This window comes from Bos indicus, chromosome 16, assembly GCF_029378745.1.
Source record: "Bos indicus isolate NIAB-ARS_2022 breed Sahiwal x Tharparkar chromosome 16, NIAB-ARS_B.indTharparkar_mat_pri_1.0, whole genome shotgun sequence".
NCBI lineage: Eukaryota > Metazoa > Chordata > Mammalia > Artiodactyla > Bovidae > Bos > Bos indicus.
The window spans coordinates 44,241,413-44,261,319 of NC_091775.1; the positions used below are offsets into that span (position 1 = coordinate 44,241,413).

Consider the following 19,907-nt stretch of genomic DNA (forward strand, 5'->3'; position numbering starts at 1 on the left):
AAGCTGAACTAAGCATCGTCTTATTAACTGTATAGAAGTGTGAACTGCAGTATGGAGGAGGGCTGACTCAGCGGAGTCTATGGGAGAAACACAAAGGGGGCTGACACAGAGCCTCGTCTATGCTCGAAATGGCCCAGAACACCTGTCCTGTATCCTGAACACAGCAGAGACTAAGTAATGACTGTGAACTTAGGACTCATACATCTCTCCCAACATTAAAAAAAGTTCATTGCTAATGTTCCCTCAAAATTGCATCAGTCCAAGATACAATCCCCAAGTCCTAGTTCTTTTTTCCCCAAACTTTAAACCTTTTATTTTGTATTGTTGCTGTTCAGTAGCAAAGTCGGGTCCGACTCTTTGTGACCTCAGGGACTGAAGCATACCAGGCTTTCCTTTTTTTTTTTTTTTCAGGCTTTCCTGACCTTCACTATCTCTTGGAGTTTGCTTAAACTCATGTCTGTTGAGCCAGTGATGCCGCCAATCATCTCATCCTGTCACCCCCTTCTCCATTTGCCCTCAATTTTCCCCAGCTTCAGGGACTTTTCCAATGAGTTAGTTCTTCACATCAGGTGGCCAAAGTATTGGAATATAACCAACTAACAATACTGTGACAGTTTCACATGTACAGCAAAGGGACTCAGCCCTACATATGTATGTGTCTACTCTCCCCCAAACTCCCCTCCCATCCAGGTTGCCACATAACATTGAGCAGAGTTCCCTATGCTATACAGTAGGACCTTGCTGGTTATCCAATTTAAATACAGCAGTGTGTACAAGTCCATCCCAAACTCCCAAACTATCTCTTCCCCTTGTCCTTCCCCCACTGGCAACCGTAAGTTTTTTCTAAGTATGTGAGTCTGCTTCTGTTTTGTAAGTTCATTTGTATCATTTCTTTTTATATTTCACATATAAGGAATATCATATGGTATTTCTCCTTTTTCGTCTGTTCCACGTCCTATTTCTAGAAGGCCTGCAGAGATCTAGATCCCTGCTTCCTGCTCACAAGTCTTCTTGATTCAATAAGCTGCCCGGGGCCCTCAGGGCCTTTCCATGTGCTGTTCTCACTGCCTGCCACACTGTGGCTGACATCTTCTCAGGGCTCCCTCTTTAGTCTTGTTTTCAACATCACTCCAAAGTCATCTCCTTGGAGACCTGACTGTGCTTCTTAAAAGTAACACCAGGCTGGCGACACTTCCCTGGCGGTCCAGCGGTTAAAACTTTACGCTTCCATTGCAGAAGCTGCGGGTTCAATCCCTGGTCGGGGGACTAAGATCCCACATGCCAAGTGGTGCAGTACCAAAAAAAAGTAGCACCAGGCCCTCCTCTCACACCCACTCTATGTAAGTATCTTATTTATTGGTTCCACATCTGTTTTCACGCCAGAATGCCTAACTGGCAGTGACAGGGGTTTTGGCGTTTGCACTGCTAGGCCCAAGTGGCAACACCGGAGTTGATGTGTAGTAGGAGCTCCATGCGTATTTGCTGCTAAGTACTTCTCTGTGCAACCCCATAGATGATAGCCCACCAGGCTCCCCAGTCCCTGGGATTCTCCAGGCAAGAACACTGGAGTGGGTTGCCATTTCCTTCTCCAATGCATGAAAGTGAAAAGTGAAAGTGAAGTCGCTCAGTCATGTCTGACTCTTCGCGACCCCATGGACTACAGCCTACCAGGCTCCTCCGTCCATGGTGTTTCCCAGGCAAGAGTACTGGAGTGGGGTGCCATCGCCTTCTCCGATGCGTATTTGCTGAGCTAGTGATTAAGTCTACTTGGGCTAATACTGTCTTTGCTGACTCAGATCAGCTTGGGAAAGGGAATGGTCTTGAAGCTGTCTTGGTCATCAGTGTTCCTCCTGCTTCTGAGTAGCCACGTTTTGAGTGCTAGTCCTTAAGTATCACCTTTGTTCTAGTACAAATAAAATACTCTTTTTTTCAAAACTTGGGTTTCCCTGGTGGCTCAGTGGTAGAGAACCTGCCTGCAATGTAGGAGATATGGATTTGATCCCTGGGTCGGGAAGATCCCCTGGAGTAGAAAACGGCAACTCACTCCAGTGGTCTCACGTAGAAAATCCCATGGACAGGAGTCTGGCGGGCTTCAGTCCATGGGGGCTGCAAAGAGTTGGACACGGCTGAGCACACACACACATTCTGAAACTCAGTTTTATTTCTGAACAAACATTTGACCTTAAGCACTATCTAAGCTAGACCCTCTCTGGGGTGTAAAAGGCGAGTATGTTTCAGAGATCAAGCTCTAATTCATGTCTGAGAGCCGGCCGTGCTCGGGAGCCAGGACCTAAACCAGCAGGACTTAATGTGGATTTGCTGGACACGTGGGGGAGTGTCTGCCATGCCCGCTGTGGGCTCCCCAGGCGCCGGGCCCCGGGGAACAGGTGGAGCACCTGTGCTAATGCCCAACTGCTGAGGTCGCTGCCACTCACTGGCTGCTGACCTTCAGTGAGCTTCTAGACCCTTCTAAGCTTTAGTTTCCTCATTTGTAACAGGGAGATATTTATAGCACCCATCTTGAGGACTGCTGTGGGGATTAAGTGAAAGGATCAGTAAATATTCAATAAGCAGTGGTTATTATTAGCACGGGTATCATCTTATCATCTACCCATGATTACAGAGGGGGCCCAGGGCCAGAGGGCATGCTGCTTGGCGGCCAGGGAGAAAGGAGAAAGGAGACCCACCCATCCTCCCGCTCCTGGAATTTTTATGGTACTCCCCTGCCATCCCGCCCCATCCTGGGCCTCACAGGCCGGAGGCCTGGCCCTGTCCTTTATCCCAAAGCCACAGTGACAAGCCCAGGGCACTAACTGAGTACAAAATGCATTTAACTAAAATCTTTTTTGTTTTTTCAATACCGACAACACAAGTTTACTGTCGAATAATGAAGACATTAGATAACTTTTTAAAAAGAAAAAGAAAACCACTTACAATTTAACCATTCAAAAACAAACAACTCACTGTTAACATTTTGGTGTGTATCTTCCCATACCTTTATCTGTAATATATATTTGTGTACCAAAAGGTGGTCACAGTTGACAAATTGTCCCATTAATGGCACTTTCTTTTTATTACTTAACCATTTAATGTAACTAACACTATTTTTTATGGCTCACATGGACCCACTGGATGGATAAATGATAATTTACTTAACTGACCTACAACTGGCAGGAATTTCTTTTTAATACTTTCACTATTTGTTGCTGCTGTTCTTGTTTAGTCACTAAGTCCTCTTTGCGCCCCCATGAACTGCAGCACACCAGGCTCTCCTGTCCTTCACTGTCTCCCAAAGTTTGCTCAGATTCAAGTCCGTTGCGTCAGTGATGCTATCTAAGCATTTCATCCTCTGCCACCTCCTTCTCCTTTTGCCTTCAATCTTACCCAGTAACAGGGCCTTTTCCAATGAGTCGGCTCTTCCCATCAGGTGGCCAAAGTATTGGACCTTCGGCTTCAGTGTCAGTCCTTCCACTGAATATTCAGAGTTGATTTCCTTTAGGAAATCATTTGAGCAACCAGACTCCAATAACCCCAAGCCTTTTCCCTTGGTTGCCCCAGCCCCAGGGACAGAGAATGGCTGCTTCCAACACAGATTATCTGTTACTCCGGTGTTCCTTATTATTATTATTTCTTGGCTGTGCCCCACAGCATGTGGGATCTTAGTTCCCCAACCAGAGATTGAACCTGTGCTGCTCAAAGTGGAAGTGAAGAATCTTCTCCACTGGACTGCCAGGGAAGTCCCCAGATAGGAACACTATTTAAAGTGTCTGGTGTGGATGGCCAATTTGCCTTCCAGAAAGGCTTTACGAACCTACATTCTCAGTTTCACAGCACTGATTCTCCATACTAGTGACAGAAGGGCTGAAATAGGCTTTTGCAGATTAGTTTATTTTCCTAAAACCATTTTAACACTGGGTATTCCCATCTTAAATATAAGTTTGATAGGTGAAAAGAGATACCTCATCATTTTTTTTTTTTAAAGAAATTTAGGATTACCTTCAATTCAGTGAAGCCTGATGTGCAGGGTACCATATGAGGTCCCGTTCTGTAAACAGCTGATGCACCAATTGTACCTGAATGGCCCGTCGTCCTCTCCTACCAGGGATAAGAGGTAAGAGAAGGACAGGCGAGCCAAGCAAGGGCCTTTTACCCAGGAGTGCTCTCTGCTGTTGCCAAGGTGAGCATGTTAACAAAACTTCAAGGGGCTTGTGGACTTCTTTAGGTTTAAGAGGATATAGGTAGATTAGGAAGGAGAGAAATTTCCAAGAGGTGACACAAGGTAACAGTGACGAAGCAGAAGAAGACGGACAGACTCTTGAGCCTCAGAAGCAGAGAGAATTATGGGCATCATCTCAAAATAAGCAGGAGCAGGTCTTGATCAACTGGGAAGGGATGGCTGTCACTGAACACAGAAGAACCTTCAATCCACTGCTGCCTCTGTGAACAGCAAGGGACTGTGCTCATGGAGGCTGGGGTTTCTTTCAAGAGCAAGGCGAGCATATTCTGCTAAATGAGTGCCCAGAGCGTGCTAGGTTCAACAGAAGGTAAGAAGGCAGACAGCACACTTCTTTTCCTGAGAAATATACAACTGGAGAAAAACTGTCCCATTGGTACAATCATGTGCCTTTGGTAGAGAACAGGAGAATGCGGCCCACAGGTAACCAACTGGCTTTATGAAAATACACCTGCAGTTGAAAAGCCAGATTATGAATGGAAACTCAGAATACAGTTCAACCAGAAGAGGAAGACCTCCTTGCAGAGCGTCTGATATGTTCTCAATCTTGTTCACCCGTGTCACCCAGCACCTAGGACAGTGCCTGGCAAAAAGTAGACGTTCGATAAATGTACAGAATTAGTGACCGGAGATCCTAATTCCGGTGGTTTCGGGGGGTGGTGGGGGGAGGTCCCAAGAATAAGCATTTTTAACCAGCTCCCTGTTTCACCCACAGTTTTGAAACTCTGTGTTTGCAAAACTAATGTTGTAAGTTAAGAAACTAAAATGAACCAGGTGGGGCTCCCCTGCAAGTGGTTAGGAATTCACCACCAATGCAGGGAACATGGGTTTGAAACTACTGAAGTCCATGTGCCCCAGCCCCTCCACAACAAGGGAAGCCACTGTAATGAGAAGCCTGAGCACCGCAGTCCCCCACTTGCTGCGATCAGAGAAAGCCCATGTGCAGCAATGAAGACCTAGCGCAGTCAAATATAAAATGAACCAGGTAATTTCAGATGAAAAATCAATTTGGTCTCAATGTAACCCCTCTACCTTTTTATAGATTCCACTGAATTATCAGTGACTAGTATGTATTAAAGAGAGTGGTCAGTGTAGAGCTTCCACAACTCAAGCGGAAAATAACCAACAGTTTTTGTACTGCTGGCGGTGGATTAGTGGGTGATACTTCTATGTGGACACTAGGAGATTAGGTGGCAGGTTTAGAACAACTTCACCTGCTGGTTTTAGACAATCCTGCCCACCTGTACACACCAGGAACATTACCTGTATAAAACTTCATCAGGGAAGGGACCAACAACTTGGTGGAGAGGGGATGGTTCTCGATCATTTCAAAAAACTTCTGGGTCCTTGGCTGAACAGCAGGGTTGGTCATGAACATGACTTCTACCAGTTTGGCCACCAGATACGGATTTCGGATGTAGTTCTGGTTACATAACATCACGACAAGGAACATCACAATATCCTGAGTGCAGGGCTCGTAAAGCACCTGAGGAGAGTATCTGAAGAGAGGCGAGAAGGACAGGTAGTGAAGCTTCGAGAGGCTCACGTGGGTGGATGCTGCTGACTGGGCGAGGAAGGGGACGAACAGGTCGAGGAACCAGGTTGCTGAATTCCCTTTAACTTGATGATTTTAAGGTGACTATTCACATTATAACTGGGTAAGATTTCAAACCCACTGTGTCTGTTGGCCACAGCATGTTACATTAATTTACGTCTTGGAAAATAAACTGAAGCTACAATTAAATCATAATTTTACAAAAGATCTTCACAACCAAAAAGACTTAAAAAATATTTTGATGGAGTTTTCATTTTTTTCAGATTTCAAATATTACTTATAAACTCAACTTATTTCTTTGAAGCTTTCTCTAATTTTACAGTTGAGAAAAATATTGGTACCAAATACAGATGTGGGTATTTCTGGCTTTGAATGTTCACTCAGATATTTATAAACTGTTTTCTCCTTCTGTTTCTCAGAAACGCATACTCAGTTATTAAAAATTGAACTCAATTTTCACAGAGTATATTATTACTAGCATTGTTAATCCTGCTTCTGTCTTGAGATATTATTGGAATTGGCTTGGTGCCACAGCTGGATTTATTTTTCCAGTCTCTGGGCAGCATTCAGTGGCATCAAATGGAGGTTTGTAATACAATGTGTACATTAAATATAAATACATATTAGAAATATATAATATGTGAATGGGACTTACTGTACAATAAAAAATAAAAATTCAGCAACATCTTCTACATAAAACTCAGGCAATGCTGCAAATACCTTGGGGACATCTGAATTTAAAGGCAGTGTTACACTGTCAGAGAGAGAAAAGTACAGGTTACAAAGTGAAATCGTGACACATCAAACGATGAGGATTAGAACACTACCATTACAATAAGTGGTTCACTCGGGAAAAGCTCTCATTCTATAGTACAACTAAGTAAAGAGTGCACAGGCAAAGAAACTGCAACCAGAAATGAACAGGGAATCATGAAGATGGGGATGTGCTAAGGTGGACGTGAATGCTGTTCCTTTTCTTGGTTTCCTGTTAAGATTAATGCAATAAATAAAACGTGAAGGAAACAAAACTGTCATGTTTGGTCATTTTATGCAGCTTGAACTGTTTAAGACAATACAGCTACACATTTATTTTTTTGCTTTTATATGTTTGAATTTCATCTTTAACACTGCACATAAATGTTTTCGCATTTAGAGGCAAAATGCAACTTTTGATTCTTTGGAAGGCATCTGCTTCATATATTCTTCTTTCTCTTCCACAATTCCTTATGTGAATGATTGTAATCAATGCCATAATCTATACCTATATAGACTTTGAGGCTTCCCTGATGGCTCAGTGGTAAAGAACCCATCTGCAAGTTCAGGAGACCTGGGTTCGATCCCTGGTTCGGGAAGATCCCCTGAGAAGGAAATGGCAACCCACTCCAGTATTCTTATCTGAGAAATCCCATGGACAGAGGAGCCTGGTGCACTACAGTCCATGGAGTCACAAAAGAGTTGGACACGACTTAATAGAATAAACAATAACGAATACAGATTCTAAGGACTGGCAGAACTGGTTTAGAATTCCAATTCTTACCATCAGGGACATTTTTACTTTAAATACTATTTTCCACTCCTGCAGTGGGCTTTGGCCAACCTCCCCAACATTGATGATCTGGAGATTTCATAATAACCATAAAATTGTAACAAAGCAAACAAAAATGGCTGTCTGGAGGAGCTGTCCAGGTGATGATAAAGAGATCCACGATGTTCTCGGTTCATTCTCGGAATTGACTAGGGATCTGGATGGACCCAGTGCTCGGGGGTACCCGATATCCTGTTAATCCCAACTTTTCACTTCCAATTCATAGACTTCCTTTTTTATCAAAGATTTTACAGCCAATTTTCTTTTTTTTTTTTTACAGCCAATTTTCAAAAAGCACTCTCTCAAAATTAACCTAAGAAGTGTTGACAGTCCTTCACTACTATAACTAATTTCAGAGAAAACAGCTATTAACATTACTAATTTCATAGTCTATCTAAGCACAATCTGGAAATGCATTCCTGATTACATTATCCCAGGTCTTGGTTTTGGGTGTCGGCTCTGTAGAGCAATAAAGACAACACAGCCTGGGGGAGGAAGACAGAGCAACTCACTCCGGGTAGGCAGGGTCCAGGAGGCGGAGCAGCAGCTGAATGAGAAGGCCGTAGAAGTTCAGACATCTTCTCAGAAAGCTCTCATCAAGCAAGCCAGCATCAGCACAGGCCTTGCATCGTACCAGTTTCTGTGGAAGCAGGTATGTCCCCATTCATAGATTAGCTGGTGGCTAAGTTCCTATGTGTGGTCACAGGCAGGGCATGGGCCAGGAGATGGGAAATCTAGGCTCCAGGGAAGCGGTCCCCCACCTTTTGGGCACCAGGGACGAGTTTCATGGAAGACAATTTTTCCACAGAGTGGGATGTGGTGGGGTGGGGATGGTTTTGGGGTGATTCGAGTGCATTACATTTATTTTGCACTTTAGGTTTATTATTACATCAGCTCCACCTAAGAGTAGGCATTAGATACTGGAGGTTGGGGACCCCTGCTCTAGGGCTTCCAGAGCATTAGCACTAACGGGCTGTAAGACGCTGTTTGTGTTTCAAGAGCTTCCTCTTCTCTAAGAAGGTGAGCCACGCGAACCACTGGGCATAGTTTAGTGCTGAAAAGGCTAAGTCATCACTGTCGTATTTGAAAAACTTGACAAGAGAGACCCTTTGGAAGACAGTGGTGGTTACTGAGAAGGAGCCTGACATATTCACATCTAAATTCCAGGTCAGTACTTAAGTTCATCTTGGGCAAAATGCTCCTCCACCAAGGGTATAACACCCATCTGAGAGGATTGCTGTGAGTTTAAACATCCACATGCACACACATTACATATAAATGTCAACAGTTTACAGACTTCTTGAAACCTCTCTCTGGAGTGCTTAAGGGTTCTATAGACCCCAGAAAAGAGTCCCTGGTTTATTCTGCTTCTCAAACAGGTTTCTACTCCATTAGTAAATAAAAGTGAAATTTTTAACTTGTACCAGAAATCCAAGTCAGGTAAAATTTTTACATATCATCCTACTAATCAACAGAAAACACGGCCAGCTAACATTCAACTTTGTAATCTGAACATAAGCACAGAAAAATGAATACATTTGCTGTCTGTGCTTTCCCTGTACAACTTTAGCTATTGTTTGTTTTTAGCTATGTTTATAAGCTTCCTTATATAAGGGCTTCCCTCACAACTCAGTTGGTAAATCATCTGCCTGCAATGCAGGAGACCTGGGTTCAATTCCTGGGTCGGGAAGATCCCCTGGAGAAGGAAATGGCAACCCACTCCAGTATTCTTGCCTGGAGAATCCCATGGACAGAGGAGCCTGGAGGGCTACAGTCCATGGGGTCACAAGAGTCAGATACAACTTAGCGACTAAACCACCACCATCATGTTTATAAGCAGAAATCTTCCCGTCTACAGTTAGGTTCTATACAATGGATCATTTTCAATTCAACAAAGAATGAGGGGCAACGGAAAGATAGCTTTCCACTACCACCACCACAATCCACTGTGTCAAACATGAAGATGCGTGGCTGGACAAACTGGAGTGTGTGTGTATCTGGGTGTGGAGTCAGGGTTAGTAGAGGGGGAACATCTTGCATGAGGTAAGGAAAGGGAGATGATGTTCCAGGATGATAAAATCCATTAAGAATTCATATCATTACTGGCACACGTGTATGCACTTTCAGTCCTGAGATTCAAATATACACAGAAACAATCAACAAGCATTTAAATGTACCATTTTTATCTAAGGGAAAAGAATAATGAGGAAAAAATGAGGACATTAAACTGTTCATTCAAGGCGCATATTCTGGTGGGAAAATTCCTATTGTGAGGCTGATCCATAATTACCCCAGTTAACTATACAGACCTTAAGCTGAGTTTTGCAGCGTTTCAGCATCTCACGGTGTCTGGTTGCCAGTGGGGAGTCTTTCCATTGGCTTTCATTATTTTTCAGATCTTCCACGGTTCTGAAATTAAAGACTAACAGTCAAATGAAAGAAGACACACAGGTCCATCATCCACCGTATCTATTCATCTTCACAATTTCACTGACTCTCAGACACACATCCCCTCTCATGCCCCCACTACGCAAGCACCACCAAAACCGATGGGGAAGCTATGGTTATGTTGGCAGCATTCATCTTTTTTATTGGTTCCCAATGTAATATCTTAAAGCGGATGGCATTTTAGATTTGGTGAAATACAGTAATTATTACTTTTGGAAGGAAATATTGTTTGTTTTTCTGGGAGGGAGAAAATGAAGTCTCCAGAAAATTCAAGATTATTATGCCTATTCAATTACCCAAAGCAAAAGACAACTTGACTAGGCATTTTTCCCTCTGCCTGGAATGTTCTTTTCTAAGGCTATCTCTGTGACTTACTCCTTCACTCTCTTCAGGTGTCTCCTCAAATATCACCTGTCATTGAGGAAAAGCCTTCCCTGATCGTGGAATACTCTGCATATTTTAAAGGCTGGCTCACTTACCACATTTCAACCCATTCTATCAAAACACTGTGTAGAAAACTACACAATGATACATATATATTTTTGTATCATTGAAACATATATATTTTTTTAATGTTTGGTTGCTCTGGGCCTTCTTGCTGCATGCGGGCTTTACTCTAGTTGTGGTGACAGGGGCTACTCTCTAATCGCAGTGCCTAACTTCTCGTTTCGGTGACTTCTCTTGTCGAGGAGCACAGGCTCTTGAGCACGTGGGCTTCAGTAGCTGTGGCAAGCCAGCTTAGTTCCTCTACGGCATATGGAATCTTTCTCTGTCCCCTGCATTGGCAGGTGGATTCTTATCCACCGTACCACCAAGGAAGTCCAGTGATATATTGTTCAAAAGTATATTTATTTCCCAGACTCCCTTGTGGCCAGCACTTCTGCACATGACCTAGCTCCTACCAAGAGGTGAGCCCTCATTGGAGGCGGAAGTACATACAGTGAAGTGACAGCCACATGGGTCTTCTGGAAGCACAGTGTAGAAGGGTTTTGGCTGAAGTGCTGGCAAAGTCTAAACTTTGAAGCAGCTTCCTGGCAGGACCAGTTCAAAGGAGAGCTCTGGGAGTCCTCTTTTCTAGGCCTTCTTCAATAAACCAGATAACAGCCTTTAATAACCCTCTTTCTGCTAACCTCAGATAAAGTGGACTCCTTTGTCTACAGCTGGAACATGACGTGGTAGACAGAGTAATGTGCTACTGCCCCTCTCTCCCCCACAGCTTCTCAACCACCACGACCAAGAAGATGTTACAGCTTAATCCCAAAGACCTGTGAATATGAACCTGCCTTACATGGCAGAAGGAACCCTGCAAATATGATTAAGGGTTTGGACCTTGAGATGAGGAGCTTATCTTGGATTGTCTGGGCAAGTCCCATGTCAACACAGGGTCTGAGTGAAGAGAAGGAGAGGGAGTCAGAGAAGAGAAGAGAAGGAGAGGTGACCAGTGAAGTAGAGTCCAGAGAGGGAGCAGGCTAAAGATGCTACTGTGGCCTGTGAAAATGGAGGAAGGGGCTGTGGGCCAAGGGGTCTCTAGCAGCTAGACAAGGCGAAAAAAAGAGATTCTTCCCTAAAGCCTCAGAGGGAACGCAGCCTCAGTTTTAGGACTTCTGATCCCCAAAACCCTAAGAAAGAGGGTTATTTGTTATTTTAACACACGAAGGTTGTGGTAATCTGCTGGAGCAACAAAAAGAAGCTAACATAACAACCTGTGTGATTATTGGCAGGAAGACGTTACAGGTAACAGACCCTCAAGGAAAACAGGCTCTGGGATTATTAGTTCTTCAACTGGGCTGCTTTCAAAGTGGTAAACATTCAGTGAGCATTTGAGGGTGTTACACTGGAAGCCCAAGATTCTGGGTGGAAAAACAGCTGCATGAACAATCAGGACTGATTTCTGGGAATGAAAAGATGGAGTGGCTATGTGTGAAGACACTGGAGCATTCACACGAGGAAACTCAGGTTCCAGGTTTTAAGATCTCACCTCAAGGAAAAGCTAGTGAGTCAGGGCGTCTCCAGGATGACCATAAAGAAGTAGAGTCTGGTCCACACAGAGCACCAGATTAGAACACAGACTGCATCCATAATCTCACTGGATCTCTTATCTGAACGTCAGAGGGAAGGCCGGGATTCCAAGAATTCAAACGGAGGGGTTCTGGATAATCCAAGCACCCACCCCCACCTAAGTCCCCTGAGCCTTGTTTGAGAGCAGCACCAGCTCCTGTGGTGACTGTAGCTGAGGTGGTCACACTGCAGGATGATGCCAGTTTCCCTAAGGTGCCAACCCCACCATACTTCATTGATCCACCACAGCTGGAATGAGATCACTGGCCTTAAGGGCCAATTACAAAGTTATGTTAGAAGAAAAAAAAAAGACTTGCCAATATGTTATATTAGCTTCCTATTGCTGCTCTAACAAATTATCACAAACTTACTGGCTTGAGACAACACAAGTATAGCCTTAGGATTCCAGAGGCCAGAAATCTCCAGCGGGTCAGCAGACATACATTACTTCTGGAGGCCCTAGGGGAGGGTGTTTCCTTGCTCTTTCCAGCCTCCGGAGGGGGCCTGCATTCTTTGGCTTGTGGACCCACACTGCTCTGATGTCTGCTTCTGTCATCACATCTCCTTTCTCACTCTGCCCCCCTTGCCTCCCTCTTAAAAGGACCCTTGTGATATAATGGGTCCACCCAGATAATCCAGGAAAATCTCCCTATCTCAAGATCTTACATTCAATCACATCTGAAAAGTCTCCTTTACCATGCAAGGTGACACATTCTCAGGTTCTGGGGGAACAGGATGTAAACATCTTTGTGTGCTCAGTCACTCAGTCATGTCTGACTCTTTGTGACCCTATGGACGATAGCCCAACAGGCTCCTCTGTCCATGGGATTTTCCAGACAAGACTACTAGAGTAGGTTTACATTTCCTACTACAGAGGATCTTTATGACCCAGGGATCAAATCTGTGTCTTTCATCTCCTGCATTGGCAGGCAAATTCTTTGCCACTAGCGCCACCTGGGAAGCCCAGTGAAAATCTTTGGGACACTATTATTCTACTTACTACATAGGCAGAAACAGAAATTCAGTAGTAAGTGGGGAATAGATTCTGAAGATCCTTGATCAGCAACAGAGCATCATGCTAACAAACTCCTATGTGGGGATAAATTCACTGACATGAATACAACTTCCAGAGGCTCTGGATTCAGTCTTATTCTGGGTAACCAGGACGGGCTCTGTGTGCCCAGCTGGTTGTCTAAAACCTAGAATTCACAGTAACCTCTGCTAAATGAAGTTGTCAAGAATTCCTTGAGATAATTCAGAGGAAGGAGTTAAAAATATAAGAAGATGGGACTATCAATGTAGATTTACTATATATGACTAGCTCAGAAAACCGCCCTCTCAAAACACACACATGCCCTAACCATGTCCTGGAAGACACTTCTTGTATCACAGCACTGAAAAATACACAGGTAAGGAAAACACCAACATCTCTGAAAGGCACTCACTCCCCCTGTAGGCTGGGAGTACAGGTGGCAGATGGTGTCACTGAAAATGTATCTCCCAGAGTCGGTGAGAATGGTGGGACCACAGGATACCATCCATTCCAGGATGAAGGAACAGACATAACACAGTTTGAAATTTTTATAAGTCTCTCAATAACTGATATTATAAGCTGATAAAAGCAGCAGACATAAGGAAAATTTGAACAAAATATAAACAAATGACTCATTTGATATATGTAAAATACTGCAACAAATGACACAGAAAGTGAGTTTTCTTCTTTTTACTTTTATTTTCTTGACTGTGGAATCTTAGTTCACTGACCAGACCAGGGATTGAACCTGGGCCCTTGGCAGTGAGAGTGAGTCATCCTGACCACTGAACTGCCAGGGAATTCCTGCAAGTTCTTTTCTTCTATGGAACTCTTACTAATTTAAATGTTCGCTACAAAGTAGACCTCAATAAAGTACAAAGTACACAGCAGAAATTACCTAGAAATCAATAACAAGAGATAAAGGAACAAATACTCCAGGAATCTGAAACTTAAAAAAAACCTTATATAATCCACAGGTCAAGATACTATGAACAACTTATTGCCTAAGCATTTTGAAACTTTTAGATACCACGGGAAAACTGACACAAGATGACATGAAAATCTATACAGTCTTATATCTATTAACAATAAAATACCTAACTTAGAAGACTTCCCACAAAGAAAGCTCTAAGCCCAGATAGCTTCATCAATGCTTCCAAACATTAAAGAAAGAAATAATTCCTATACAATAAACACCTCAAAAAATACAAAAAGAGGGAATATTTCAGAATTCATTCTACGTGGCAAGCATAAGGTTGATAAAAAAACTTGAGAAGGACTCACTTTTGGGCTCCCCTGGTGGCTCAGATGGTAAAGAGTCTGCCTGCAGTGTGAGAGACCCAGGTTTGATCCCTGGGTCAGGAAGATCCCCTGGAGAAGGAAATGGCAACCCACTCCAGTATTCTTGCCTAGAGAATTCCAAGGACAGAGGAGCCTGGTGGGCTACAGTCCATGGGGTTGCAAAGAGTCGGACATGACTGAGAGACTTCATTTAATTCTTAGTAAGAAATAAAGTCATAGGTCAATTTTCTTTTTGAATATAGGCTCAAAACCCCTAAAAAGAATATTAGCAATTGAATATCCAATGAGATATAAAAGCAATAAAACAGAGTTGAGTTTTTTTCCCAAGAATGTAAGATTGGTTTGATATCAGAAAGCCAACTGGTATAATTCAACCACATGAATAAAATAAAGGGGGAAAAAAATCTGACCTCCTCACAGAGATGGAAAATGCATTTAATAAAAATCAACTCCAGTTAAGAACAAAAAACTTTTAGAAAATCACAAAATAAAAGGGAATTTCTTTAATCTGGTAACAGAAGATGTCCAAAAAACTTCCCCCATTAACTTGAATAAACAATTTCAAGAAAGCTATCAATATTTCTACTCAAGGCTGTAGTAGAAACTGGTAGCCAGGGCAGTGAGGAAGGAAAAAGAAAAGAAAGGACTTCCCTGGTGGTACAGAGGATAAGAATCCACCTGTCAATGCAGGGGACATGGTTTGCTCCCTGGTCCAGGAAGCCTGGAAGATTCCACATGCCTGGGAGCAACTAAGCCCATGAGCCACAATTACTGAGCCTGTGCTCTAGAGTCCAGGAGCTGCAACCACTGAAGCCCGTGAGCCTAGAGCCTGTGCTCCACAACAAGAGAAGCCACTGCAATGAGAAGCCCATACGCGACAACAGAGTAGACTCTACTAGCTGCAACTACAGAAAGCCCATGTGCAGCATAACAGAAACGGTCATCATTTACAGACAACATGATTATGTGTCGCGAAAAAAAACCTTAGAAAGCTACCAGTAATGATTAGAATTAGTCAGTGATTAATTCTACTTTAATTCAAGGCAGATACAGTTACTACTACAGCACTCCTGGACCAAACAAATGGCGGGAGTGGCTGCTCCATTATTATTACAGATGATCTGTTCAAACAAATGTCTGCCTCCTGTTCCTGTGGCTTTGGTTTGTTCACAGGTGTTGATCCATGAGGAGAAATGCTCAGATTAAGAAAATAACAATGGTGTTAATGAATGGGAAATTGAGGCTACTATCTGGTCATTTTGGCCTTCTTATGCCACAGGACAACATGCAAAAAAAAAGTGAATTACAATGTTGGTATGAGTAAATGATCTTGTTTATTAAGGGAAACCAGAATTACTGTTTCACAGTCCTGGGAAAGAAGGGTATGTCTAGGACCAAAGAGATCCTTTAAAGTGTCTTCTGATAATAAGGTGCCCAGGAGAAAAAGTTCATAGAAGTCTCAACCATATTCCAAGGGTTGGGAACTCTAAGAAATCTAAGTCTGGGTCACTTAACTTGTAAAGAACTCTGGCCAACCAAGGACCATGGATGTGGTAGGAGAGGCAGATGGTGTACTGTAACATACATGCCTCTCACATTCAAGTCTACTGGTCACAAGGGAACTGCGTGCTTGTGAGAACGAGTGGTGACTCAGGCAGCCTCAGGACATGGCATCATGCACATACCTATTGAGCTCCCGGATGGCCCGCAGTCTGCGGATGTAGCGACGGCAGCTGGGCAGAATTGAGAGGTGGTGGGCGTGCAGGGTGAGAAAGAAGCATTCCGTAGGGAATTTCGGCTCAGAAAATGGAGGCTGATCTCCATCTAGGAAAAAGCACAAAATCCCAGCAATAATATCTATCACATGACTGTATTAGCGAAGAATGCAATTAAGAAGACAAAATTACACTTGAATTTTCAAGAAGTTTCAGGACACTTTTAAAAATTAGTATTATTTTAAGAAAAATAGATTTCCTGTGAGCTGCATTTAATGTACTCTGCTCCATCTGATTAAATGTTTACACAGATGGACACTAATGATCTTTTGTGATGTGTCTTCCTGGTGTTTTTTATATAAACATTTCTATTATTCAAACATCACTGTTATGGGAGAGAGGTTCAAGAGGGAGGGGTCATATGTATACCTATGGCTGACTCTTGTTGATGTTTGACAGAAAACAACAAAATTCTGTAAAGCAATTATCCTTCAATTAAAAATATATAAAATTAAAAAAACACATCATTGTTAAACCTCAAAATGGTACTAAATTATGTAAATAAGCCAGTGTTGGTCTTATTTAGGTGGATTTTTTCCCCTTCTACTCAGGAATCACTTTCAAACCCAGTATCTGGCAACAAATCACAAAGGTAAATGGAAGCTTAAGTTTCAGTAGAGCTACAGAATTTTCTTAATCTTAAAGGATAGTGTTACAAATTTTTTTATTGTGGAAAAATATACATAATACACATAAAATGCATCATTTTAACCATTTTCAAGTGCACAATTCAGTAGCATTAGGAGTATTCACATTGTTGTGATGGTAGTTTTATCCACAATTATTTATTGGGAGCCATAAATTTGAGTATATAAAAGTAAGTTATAGTTCACACCATGGAGAGCTTATCTTGTAACAAATAAACAAGATGTAAATTGGTCTCGGAAAAAAAAAAAAATATGATACCCATTTCTCTCGCATTTCTACTTTTCTGTTTTCTAAATTTCTGTTTCCCTAAAGAATGAGCATGCTCCCTTTATTACTGACAGGTATGAAAAACTGCAGCCAAACTAAACACCTGGAAGGAAGAGCTCAGATCAGGGAGTGTGGTACAGTAAGGAGAGCCCAAAGCTCAGCTCAGAACACTTGAGCAGCAGCTGTGATTTGCTGACAGCCTAGGTGAGCTGGGCACCTTCTGGAACCTCAGTCTCCTTGTATGTAATTTGTATGGAATAGCAGAGTTGCTATTAAGATATTAAAGTTCTCTTCCTGATAATCCCATAACAGCAGTTTTAGGGGGATAGGAGTCAATGAAAACTGACTCTAAGAATGGAGAACAGGAGCAAGGGCAAGAGGGAGTTAGCAGTTGGGGGGAGTTGGCAGGTGACAGGGATGCTCTAGCTGGTGTCAGACTCAAACTCTGGAATGCTGCTGAGTCCAAATGGATCCTTCTCATATAGGATGTGTATATCTATTCTACATTGTTCTTTTTTTTTAATTAAAAGAAAACAGAAGGGTGATGTTTTCATGACCTAACAGTGAACACATCACTCACAAAGTTCAGCCAGCCAGTCATTCACGTCTTCCATCGTTGCATTCACTCTGGTCTCGTCGTTGGGAAGCGTGATCCGACACCTTGGGTGGAAAATGTACGTGGGGTCGACTGTCTCTAACTTGATCTTTGTACTAAGTTGCTGCAGCACCCAAAGGAAATTCAGCATGAATCCGTCCGTTGACACCAACCTATCGTCTGTCTGAGAAACAGAAGGTACCGAAAGTCACGACATGAACAGGAATTCTGGCACAATTTTACAAGAAAGAAGAGCAGATTTTCATCCTGAAGTCAGGGAGGGGACATCCACGTTGTCATAGAGCTCTGCTGGTAGGTGCGATTTGTTGAGTGTTAAGGATCCTGTGGACAGACGAGCCTGGCAGGCTATAGTCTATGGGGTCGCAAGAGTCGGACATGACTGAGTGACTAACCACTCAGCACAACTGCATGTGAAGGGCTGTCTTTCACTGACTCTCCACAACAGCCCTCAGAACTGAGTGCTACTATCATTCACATTTTAAAGAGGAAGAAACTAAGGGTCAGAGAATTTACATGATTTACCCAAGATCCTCAAAATCAGCAAACAGAAACACAATAAGTGTTGTTTCCTTTCTCTTCTTTATTCTTCTCAAAAGCATCAGAACTAGTTTCACCATGACCACTAGACAAACAGCTTCTCGGGCGGACAGTGTTAGTGCAATCCTGCTTCATGAATGTAACACTTCTAATAATGATAGTTAACATCCGTGGAGTGTTCACGATACACTGGGTGCAATTCTAACAGCTTCATATACACTAAGTCTATGAGTCAGTACTATTATTATCCCCACTTGGCAACGAGGAAATAGGGGCACAGAGGACCACTGTCCCACTGCTGGACGATGATGGAGCCCCAAGTGGAAATCAAGGTGGTCTAATACCAGGTCCACACTCATCTCTGTTTTTCCTTCTGAGTAGAAATGTCAGGTTGCTCATGAATAAGACAGCAAGGATGTCCTTTTAACTTCTCCACTTTGGTCTCAGTCACCAGTCCCTCATCAGGAACTGGGTCCTTACCCAGTTCCTGGGACTGGCTCCTGCACCCTGTCCTATGTCAGCCCACCCTCCAGGCAGCAGCCTTGACAGCTTCCTTCCCGGAGGTCCTCCTTGGCACGGCGGCCCGCCCCTCCAGCCCGTGACTCCCCAGCTTCTTTCCTACTCACTATCCTTCAGTCACAAAAGCCTGAAAGTGGTGCTTATTCTAAAGTTGATTCATTCCCACCTTGATGCATCACACAAATCTCGAAAGCTCTTTTCTCAGCCTTGTGGATGGCTGGATCTTTCTATTTTTAAAACTTAATCTGCATGCAGGATTTTTAAAAAATTAATTTCATATTTTGGCCACTACTTCCAGCTTATGGGCTCTCAGTTCCCCAACCAGGGATAGGGTTTGAACCTGTACCCCCTGTAATGCAAGAATGGAGTCTAACCACTAAGATGTCAGGGAAGAAGTCCTGGATGGCTCTTGCTTCTCAGCCAGATATTTAATCAAATGTCTCCTCCTTAGACACTCCCATGCCTTCCTTCTGGTGCCCAGATAGGTACTTTCAAGTCCTCTACCTTCCTTTATTGGCTTCATAGATTCCACGACAGTCTGAAATGATAATATTTACATGTCTATTCATTGACCCTATAGAACATAAGCTCCACGAAGGCAGGAAGCTTGTCTCTCTGTACCTCCATTCCCTAGAACAAGGCTGGGTGGGAACTGAATGAGTTAGATGAATGAATTTAACAAATAAATAAAAGCAGTCTTTAGGAATCTTACCTGCATCTGTGCTTTCTTCATATTGGCATTGACGACAGCTGCCATGTAACTAAGAGCGGCCTCACGGGTTTCACCATTTAACAAGATACTATGAAGGATCTTGAAAAGCTCTTGCTGAAATTCATTTTATAAGGAAAGGAAAAAAAATGAAAACTTTGTTTAAAAGACGATTCCTTTCTGACTTCGAGGAAAGCTAAACTCCTTCCCACTTTTCTCCTCGCCCACATCCACTCATTGTAAAGAACTTGACTACAAGAACATAAGGAAAGTCCACATTCTACTGTGTCCAGAAGATCGGCATGAAAGCAGAATGTGGAGTGGAGGAGGGAAGCAGTTGTAGTTTTAATAAAATAGTCTCTGCTATTTCCTTTCCAGTATAGGAACAAATTACCTGAATTACACTGCAATTACCCTCTAACTGTGCTGCTTTTATTTTTTATTTTTTTGTGCTGCTTTTAACTTCCAGAACTGAAACATATTCATCTTTTGGATTCATTTTCTGAACACCTACCCTTCCCAGCTCCAAGTAATGCTGCAGCGACTGGCTCACCACTCGAGTGTTTTCCAGGGTAATGGCGGGCCCTGAGAAATATTTTTCCACTACTTTCGCCTGCAAAG

The 19,907-nt window shown here is 42.9% G+C and overlaps 1 protein-coding gene and 1 long non-coding RNA gene across 4 annotated transcripts in view; both read right to left on the reverse strand.

Moving 5' to 3' along the window:
- UBE4B (ubiquitination factor E4B) overlaps positions 1-19,907 on the reverse strand; it is a 122,387-nt gene that overhangs the window by 19,947 nt on the left and 82,533 nt on the right. For all 3 annotated transcript variants that reach the window (XM_070768232.1, XM_019976352.2, XM_070768233.1), the window contains 8 exons: positions 19,801-19,899; positions 19,290-19,403; positions 17,486-17,684; positions 15,901-16,039; positions 9,684-9,783; positions 7,887-8,014; positions 6,445-6,543; positions 5,498-5,733 (listed from right to left, as the gene is read on the reverse strand). In XM_070768232.1, coding sequence (XP_070624333.1) covers positions 5,498-5,733; positions 6,445-6,543; positions 7,887-8,014; positions 9,684-9,783; positions 15,901-16,039; positions 17,486-17,684; positions 19,290-19,403; positions 19,801-19,899 — 1,114 coding nt within the window. The remainder of the gene's footprint in view (positions 1-5,497; positions 5,734-6,444; positions 6,544-7,886; positions 8,015-9,683; positions 9,784-15,900; positions 16,040-17,485; positions 17,685-19,289; positions 19,404-19,800; positions 19,900-19,907) is intronic.
- On the reverse strand, positions 386-5,491 carry LOC139176390 (uncharacterized). Its single transcript, XR_011560812.1, has 2 exons — positions 3,997-5,491; positions 386-2,106 (listed from the first exon to the last, which is right to left on the reverse strand). It is a non-coding gene; the product is annotated as an uncharacterized lncRNA (long non-coding RNA).